Source organism: Camelina sativa, chromosome 10, assembly GCF_000633955.1.
Source record: "Camelina sativa cultivar DH55 chromosome 10, Cs, whole genome shotgun sequence".
Lineage (NCBI taxonomy): Eukaryota > Viridiplantae > Streptophyta > Magnoliopsida > Brassicales > Brassicaceae > Camelina > Camelina sativa.
Window position 1 is genome coordinate 22,057,755 of NC_025694.1, and position 9,651 is coordinate 22,067,405.

General features: G+C 36.9%; 2 protein-coding genes across 4 annotated transcripts in view; both read left to right on the forward strand.

The window, feature by feature from the left end:
- LOC104719563 (putative receptor-like protein kinase At5g39000) overlaps nt 1–2,319 on the forward strand; it is a 6,473-nt gene extending 4,154 nt beyond the window's left edge. Inside the window, exon 2 of one of the 3 annotated variants that reach the window (XM_010437505.2) lies at nt 757–2,319. In XM_010437505.2, the coding sequence (XP_010435807.1) occupies nt 757–2,186 (1,430 nt within the window). In that variant the 3' untranslated portion in view covers nt 2,187–2,319. The other 2 variants (XM_019231263.1, XM_019231264.1) reach the window with 2 other exon arrangements.
- LOC104719562 (putative receptor-like protein kinase At5g39000) overlaps nt 8,264–9,651 on the forward strand; it is a 4,558-nt gene continuing 3,170 nt past the window's right edge. The window contains exon 1 of the mRNA XM_019231265.1: nt 8,264–9,641. Coding sequence (XP_019086810.1) covers nt 8,360–9,641 — 1,282 coding nt within the window. The 5' untranslated portion in view covers nt 8,264–8,359. The remainder of the gene's footprint in view (nt 9,642–9,651) is intronic.

Below are 9,651 nucleotides of genomic sequence, written 5' to 3' on the forward strand. Positions count from 1 at the left end.
TCGTTCCGGTCCACCAGACTTATCTGAAACTCACTTTCACACCGTCTCCGAATTCGTTAGCTTTCGTTAACGGAATCGAGATCGTCACCATGCCTGATCAGTTTTACTCAAAGGGAGGATTTGACGACATGATAACAAACCTCATTAGCTCTACTGACTTCGTGATAGACAACTATACGGCTTTAGAGACTGTTCACCGGTTAAACGTTGGCGGACAAACTGTCAATGACGTCGGACGTTCTGGAATGTTCCGGCAGTGGCTTTCCGACGATGATTATTCCGATACTTCTGGATTCATTGCGAACATACCAGGTGTAAAGATCCGTTACACCGAGAAAACTCCAGAGTATGTTGCCCCGGAAAATGTGTATGCCACGTCTCGCCATATGGGGAACCCACAGGACCCTTCAATCAACAGAAATTTCAACCTGACGTGGTACTTTACAGTGGACGCCGGGTTTAAATACCTCGTGAGGCTACATTTCTGTGAGACTATTCCGCAAGTGATCGTACTGAACCAGATCGTTTTCTCCATCTTCATCGGACATCAGATTGCTAAGAAGGAGGTGGACGTGATTCAGTTGAGCGGTGGTTCTCGTATTCCGATGTATCTAGATTTCAGTGTGTATGTTGGTTCCGAAAACGGGTCGAGACCTGATCTACTACTTGATTTGCATCCTTACATGGACACTGGTGCATCATATTATGAGGCTCTTCTGAATGGTGTAGAGATTCTCAAGCTGAATGACTCTCAAGGTAATCTCGCAGGACCTAATCCAAATCCTCCAATACCAAGGGACCCAACACCAAACAGTGTGAGGCCGCCGACTAGTAAAGGTAATAAGTCAAATGTTTTGCCGATCATACTTGCAGTGGTTGGTTCTGCAATTGTGCTTGCGGTTTTTGTTGTTGTTGTCCTCGTGGTTATGAAGAGGAGGAAGAAGAATAGGAACGAGTTTAGTACTGTACACACCACGAGCAAGCCTTCTACGAACTCGTCATGGGGTCCTATTCCGCACGGGACAGGTTCCACAAATACAAAATCAGCAACATCTCTCCCGTCAGATCTATGCCGTCGGTTCTCCATCTACGAAATCAAATCCGCCACAAACAATTTCGAGGAAAAGCTAATCGTTGGAGTAGGCGGGTTTGGTTCTGTCTTCAAAGGACGAATAGACGGTGGAGCCACGCTTGTTGCGGTTAAACGGCTGGAAATTACATCGAACCAAGGTGCTAAAGAGTTCGAAACAGAGCTCGAGATGCTCTCAAAGCTCCGACATGTACATCTCGTCTCTCTAATTGGATACTGCGATGAGGACAACGAGATGGTACTTGTCTATGAATATATGCCACATGGTACACTTAAAGATCATCTTTACAAGAGAGACAAGGCCTCTGATCCTCCATTGTCGTGGAAACGGAGGCTAGAGATCTGCATTGGAGCGGCTCATGGACTACAGTATCTCCATACCGGCGCAAAGCACACGATCATACATCGAGACATCAAAACCACAAACATACTTCTTGATGAAGACTTCGTAGCCAAAGTAGCTGACTTTGGTTTATCAAGAGTCGGTCCTACTAGTGCTTCTCAAACTCACGTCTCTACCGTCGTTAAAGGAACGTTTGGTTATTTGGACCCTGAGTACTATCGCCGTCAAATCTTAACAGATAAATCTGACGTGTACTCCTTTGGAGTTGTTCTGTTCGAGGTTTTATGCTGTAGACCGATTCAAATGCAGAGTCTTCCACGGGAACAAATGGATTTGATCCGATGGGTGAAGTCAAATTACAAAAGAGGTACCGTTGATCAGATCATTGACCAAGACCTAGCTAATGATATTACTTCGGTATCATTGGAGAAGTTTTGTGAGATAGGCGTTAGATGTGTTCAAGATCGTGGTATTGAACGGCCATCGATGAACGACGTCGTTTGGGCGCTTGAGTTTGCTCTTCAGCTTCATGAGACTGATAAGAAGAAGAATGGCAATGTGGAGTCTCTGGATGTAATGCCACACGGCGAGGTAGGTACGACGACTGAGGGAGAAGATGACATGTTTAGTAGGACCTCAGGACACGTGGCGAATTCGTCCACTACCGATGACTCTGCTCCTCTGATTGGTGATGAGAGGAGTGGTTCGAGTTGGGGAGTATTTTCCGAGATCAAAGACCCTAAAGCACGGTAAATTTGATGGCTTGATAAACAAGTATTACATTCTATTTAGGGTTATATACTTATACATTATTTGTCTATGTATAATTGTTGAATAAAAACATAATGTATTGTATTTATTATATTATTATGAATTATATTTAGCAGTTTAAGTAAAGATAATAAATTCTTAATTCAAATTTTCAAAAATCTTACTTGAAATAGAGTATATATTAGACTGCTTAATTTTTTCCCCCAATAATTTCGTTGCAGCTAACTCAAATTTATCTTTTTCTATCACTGTGCGAGAATTTCTATATATGTGGAATAATTCAAATATTTTGGAGTCACAAAATCCTACTCTTTGGAGTCTTAGAAAATGATTTACTTGGATACATCATGATCATGAGTACTTCCTACACCGATTGAGTCAGTTAGAAGTGGTTGTGGCAGTACACAGACCATGGTTCCAATTGGTGTTACTCGGCGATCTTAAAATTGTGGCTTCTCTCTTTTGCTATTCTCTAGAAAATAAATCGGAATGATTCGTTTCTTCATCACAACTAATGCTTAATTATGTACCTTTTTAATTATTATCATTTAACAATCCTTAGAAATATTTTAAAAGATCACGTTCTGTACTGTTTTATTTTCTTTTCTTTTAAATATTCTTCATGTAGCTTTTCACACCATGTGCGTTTATTTAGCATTCATCATGCATCTCCAACCTTATTTTTCTATTTCTAAAATCTCTGTATTTATTTATCAGTTAACAAACAAATACAATTTCCATATTTATACATATTAATTGTTCAATAAGTCCAAATTTTAACAACCAACAACCTTCAAGTATTAAAAAGAGCAATGAACATCTATTGTTGATTATTTTTTAGAATTACTGATTTAACAAAAGACTTATCAGATTTTCTTTAAAATATATACAGCTCCTATGAATGTTTTTGAACAGTCACATTTCTTTATTATGACTATTCATTATATATTTTTTACTTACAAGTATAACTAACATAAAAAAATCAAATATCTTGTTTATATTCTTTTTTTTAACATCTTCAATCTTTATTAATTTGAAATGGATAATACAAATATCAACAAGCATACAAATTTAAAGCTTTGCATACCATACAACCAATATTTCCGGAACATGAAACAAACGAGAAATGAAAAACACGTCGCTTTTTGTTGCAAATAAGCCTTACACGCCAACAGATTTATTTATCTGTTATTTTCCTTCATCGTCTTTATTGTCGGTTTATTTTGTTCTTCTTGCTGGGCTATCTTTTATGTTATGTAGCACCAAAACATTTTTTGAAAATCAAAGGGTTGTGATCCATCAGTTACATCGCTAACCATACAAACCCTTCCATCTCCCGTGCTAGGCGATGGTTCTATATTGGCTGTAAATATTACCCATGATAAATCCATAATATCGATTCCTTTGTTGATATTCTTCAATGGCCAGAATTGAACAGTTCGCGTAGGGTCTTCAGATGAATTCGATAAAAGGCCATTCAATAGATGTAACGGTTGATAATTCTTTTTGTTCCCTTGATATAAGATTGACTGTCTCCAAAACAACTGAAACATAAAGAATGGAAATAGAACATCACCGAACTTTGTCCTCGCCTTAAGACGTGGGAGAAAGAGGTCTATAACCACTGATCAGAGATGGAGATGGTGTTTACGATAAGATCTTGTCGAGTCTTGAAGTCGCCAATAGTTGAGTCGCCCGGATCCCAGATCTGAGATTGTAAATCATCTCTCAAAAAGAAGTTTATGTCGAACCAAAGTCGACAATACATATAAGAACCGAATTCAATCAAAGAATTGAAGAGAGAAGGCCAACGAATTTGCATAAATCATTGGTAATTTATTAGGGTTTAATATATAAAATAAGGAATTGAAAACTGAAAACAAAAGAGAAACACTGACCGACGTCAACAGAGTCGACGGCGGCCGGAAGCAACTAGAAAACCAAGGGTTTGCCGAGAAGAGATGCTCTGGAAGCGTCGCCTATCGAGGGAGAGGTTTTTAAGTTTTTAAGTTATATTCTTAATTCTTATTTTTTACCTATAAATGCTTTAAAGAAAATTTAAAAAATATTTACAATACATTGTAAAAAAAATAGAATTTACATAATATTTTAAATATTTAAATTAAATATCAGTTTGATACATAAATACAAGAGAAATACCCTTAAATACCATTAAAAAGGTTTTTCTTCCTAAAATACCACACACTCCTTATTTTTTCATTAATACCATTCATTAATCAATAAAATGACCATTTTCTCCTTGTGTGTAAAGGTATCAAAAAAGTTCTGATCTCAAATTGATGATGGCGGCGGCGATCTCTTCGTTCATTATAGCTAATGAAGATCGAGATTAGCAACAATGGTCATTCCAAAGCCATTGATGTGTCTAGACCCGACGACGCTCTGATCGACAACATCGGTGATGGTTCATCTGGCGATCGGGGTAGAGAAAGAGGTTGAGCCCGATCTGAGGTGGTTATGGCAGTGGTGGAACAGAGGAAGACGAAGCGGTTGTGGTGGATGTGGAGGCAACAATTTAAAATGCAAATTCTTACTGATTTTGATGCTTTCATGTTGATATAGAGCACAACTTGTGGAAAGAAGAAGAAGAAGATTTGTTTCATCTATTATCCATTATTCCATCTTTACACGATACAATCAATGTGTACCTACTGTAAATGTAGGTTTAAGAAATAAGTTTTTGAGAAATTGATTTAGATTTCGTCTCATGGGAGATTGATTTGTCTTATTTGGGTAAATGAAGGTTAAGTATATGTATTCACTGAAGATTTAGGTATCTCCTTGCACTTGTTTCATACAAATCCAGAAATTTAGGTATATGTGATCCATTTCTCGAAAGAGTATGGTGTAATTCAGCTTTGGTTGTGTAATCATTGTCTTGTTTTGTGTTTTAAGTATCACTCTTCATGATCTTAGTATTTAATAGTTTCTCTTTTACCTACAGATGTTTGTTTAAATAAAATGTTTAAATAAAACAAAAATGGAGCAAAGAAAAGCAAAAGGAAAAGGTGAACAACATGGTGTTGTTTGATCAAGACACTTATGACAAGCTTATCACTAAAGCACCCAAGTTCAAGTTCATTACTCCATCGATTCTCAAATGAGGGTATTTTACAATAGTTAATAGTATTGTCGTATTCTTTATTCGAAACATATGGTTGGTGTTGTTTGGTGTAATTTCAACATGATTCAAATAGTTTCTTGTTATGCTCTTCAATATAAAAAAATATAAAAAATAGAAGAGTGTGTCTCTAGGAAGGAAGACAATAAGAGAGCTAATACGTGATCTTGGAGAATGGTGTGCTTTGTGAAATAATTTCATTTTGATGTTAATTGAATATGTATGCTAGTTTCTCTACAGTTTTTGGAAAGATTGGATGGTATTTATGATTGTGAAAGATCGCATCTGTAAGTTTCTGGAAGGATTTTGTGTAATTCAGGATGACATTCATTAAAAAAAAATAAGGAAAAAAATGGGAAAACACGCCCGCCCGTCTCTCGAACACACGGTCTCATCCTATTAAGATTGTGAAAGTAACCATTAGACCAAAGCCTATTATTCAAGTATTATTTAGCAATTGTTATATATATAGCTATTAGACGCACATTTTGTGATTTCTGGAAAGATTGGATGGTATGTAGGAAGCGTTTTCTGTAATTTAGGATGACATTCATTAAAAAAAAAATACGCGCATTTTGTGATTTCTGGAAAGATTGGATGGTATTTAGAAAGCGTTTTCTGTAATTTAGGATGACATTCATTAAAAAAATAAGGAAAAAAATGGGAATATACGCCCGCCCGACTCTCGAACACATGGTCTCATCCTATTAAGATTGTGAAAGTAACCATTAGGCCAAAGCATATTATTCAACTATTGTTTAGCAATTGTTAATTATATAGCTATTAGACGCGTATTTTGTGTTTTCTGGAAAGATTGGATGGTATTTAGGAAGAGTTTTGTGTAATTCAAGATGATGTGAGTTCAAACCCTTGTGGGTGTGTATTTCCATATTTTTTTTTTCAAAGAATTCTAAGAACATTTTTATGAATACCATCCAGAGCTATCAATGAAATTTTCATGAATATCAAGGTATGCTTCCTCAATTTATAGAGAATTAGCATTTGATTCAATTAACATCAAATTCAAATTATTTTACAAAACACACCATCCAAACTATCTTTAACATCAATTTCTAATGTCAAAACAAAAACCATCTCTAGAGAACGAACCAACCCCTAAACATCTCAATTAACTCAGTATTTAGGAAGGTTTTCCTAAATTTCAAGTGAACGTTCCTAAATATTATATTGTCCTTCCTAAACTTTATAAAAGCCTTCCTAAATTAAAAAAAAAAAAGGTCTTTCATAAATTTCTTTGAATCCTCCTAAATGATAATTAGCATGCCTATCTCATGGTATAAATGAGTAACAAGTTTTGTGGTAAATATATATTTGTCACAAAATCGTAATAAGAAAAACAAAAAGACCAATACAATGTGGTTTATTAATAGAATAGCGAGTTCGAATTGCTTGGATAACAACAAAACCCAATGCTTCAAAACTAAAGATCAGGTTTCAGTGTGATCCCTGACATGTGTGATTTGTTATCTCTCTTTGTGCAACCTTGCCTTGTCCTTCTGTAAAAAAATAATGAAATCAGAAAATATGTTTAGGAAGGTCTTCCTAATCTTTACTAATCCATTCCTGAATTTTAGCTACAGTACGTCAAAAGAGAAATACCACATTAAAACCTCATCCATCTACATAAACCAATACAGACGCACCATGTAATACCCTTCAAAGCTACTTATGCGTTGCACACCATAACATTAAAAAATAAATTCTTCGAACCAAATAGAAAAATTAACTCTCCCATGTATGTCATTTTCTTTTTTCAACAGATTCACATTTTAGAAATGTGATGAAAGTGGCATACTTTGCCATTATGTTGATTGATTAGGTACCTCTGATCCCAAATCAATCACAAAGAATCTAATGTGTTGCAATGAATTCAATATTAGACTCTCCATTTTACTGATTCAAACATTAGGTGTAAAAGGAACCTAACTAGTAACAAACATAAGATATTTATGAGTGAGCACATGAGACTTAAACAATGCAATTGTTGCTCGAGTTTAAGTATCTCCACTAATCTAAAATCCCTCTTTGATTATAGGGATCTACAATAATTGTGTCATCCTTAACATATCAAAACCAAGATAAGTCTACAGAGTATTGAGCCATAAATCAAGGAATTATATTCAAAATTTCAAGACTTAAGAGATAAGGATCTCAGAAATTAAGATTAATGACATTAAAAATAAAATTTACCTCTCGAATAGCTTTGATACTTCCATCCAACGATACCGAGATTGTTTTTCATTTGGAAACACTACTCCAAGCTGAGTCCCAGCAAGCTCAACACAAGCATGAGTCTGAGATCACCGACCCGATCTCAAATATGATGAAGGATAACCAGCATATACGGTGTTGTTTTCTATGCTCATTAGGAGGCTTGAGCCATCTGAGAGTACAACATTTGAAGCGGACACAAAGATCTCGCAGTGTGCAAATTTAACGAAGACACATCATGATTTGAGATCGTCGCAGTCGCTGTTGAGATCTGTTATCACAGATTAAAACGCAAAACGACGAAGCAAGGCGAGGCGAGGAGAGTGCACGGCGAGGTGAGACAAGGAGGACGTACGGTGAAGCAAAGAGAATGTGAAACGGTGAGACGAACAGATGAAGCAAATAGGTGAGTGTTTTGATGTAAGGGTAATCTTGTCAAATTGTTTAATGACAAATGTTAGAACTGGAAATTGTTGGGGCTTGTGGTATTTTTGACCCAAAAACTTAAAATCATTGTATCCATGACAATTGCCCTAAATACAATCAAAATTGTTTTTTTTTGTTTTGCAAAATAATATTGTGGGCTAAGGTACGTACTACGTAGTTAATAATAAAAGAGGAAGGAAATACTCTATATATATACGTATATGTCTAAGACTTTCAAAGTTCAAAGTTTGAACTTCAAACCATGAAACACCAAACTAGCTACACCAAACATATATTCTCTTCTTTTTTTGTTTAAACTTTCTCTTTTTTTTTTTTTTTTATAACTTCAATCACAATGATTCGTCACGTTTTGTTAATATTCTCTATTCTCATTTCAACCACCACCGTAGGAGGACAAGGAGCCAAGGCGCCATACAAGCCAGCTGATGTATTTCTCTTCAACTGCGGCGATACTTCCAACAACCTCGACGATACTGGCCGGAACTGGACGGTTGAAGATCCCAAAACCATGTCGTCTAATTTAGTCAACGCTTCGTTCACTTCAGAAGCCTCATACCAAGAATCAGGTGTTTCTCAGATCCCATACATGAAAGCTAGAATATTCCGATCTCAGTTCACCTACACTTTCCAAGTCACTACTCCCGGCTCGAAATATCTCCGGTTATACTTTTATCCGACCCGATACGGATCCAACTTCGACGCCGTCAATTCCTTCTTTTCCGTCAAAGTCAACGGCTTCACTCTCTTGAACAACTTCAGCGCTGACTTAACGGTAAAAGCTTCTAAAACCAAAACAGAGTTTATTATAATCAAAGAGTTTATAATTCCCGTTAACCGAACGTTAAATCTCACGTTCACGCCGTCTACGAATTCGTTAGCTTTCATCAACGGGATCGAGATCGTCTCCATGCCTCAACGGCTTTACACTAAGGGTGGATTTGACGACGTTATAACAAACGTTGGTAGCTCCGTTGACTTTTATATAGAAAACTCAACTGCTTTCGAGACGGTTTACCGGTTAAACGTAGGGGGACGAACCGTCGGAGATTCGGGTATGTTCCGACGATGGCTCTCTGATGATGAGGTCGTGCTCAATCAAAACTCAGGAACCACTCCGATGGTACGAGATATAAAGATTAACTACACGGTGAAAACTCCTGCGTACGTTGCGCCGGAAGACGTGTACGCCACGTCACGTTCAATGGGGAACGCAGATCACCCTGAGCTAAACTTGAATTTTAACCTAACTTGGTTATTCAACGTTGACGCCGGGTTTAACTACCTTGTGAGGCTTCATTTTTGTGAGACTCTACTTGAAGTGAACAAAGCGGGTCAACGTGTCTTCTCAATCTTTATCGACAATCAGATTGTTACTCTTGAGATGGACGTGTTTAGGTTGAGCGGTGGTTCTTGGATTCCGATGTATCTTGATTATAATGTGATTGTTGGTTCGGGAAGTGGTGTGAGACATGATCTAAGGCTTGACTTGCATCCGTTGAGAAGCGTTAATCCAAAGTACTATGATGTTATTTTGAATGGTGTTGAGATTCTCAAGCTGATTGATCCTAATGGTAACCTCGCCGGACCTAATCCAGATCCTCTGGTATCACCAAACAGTGTAACGCC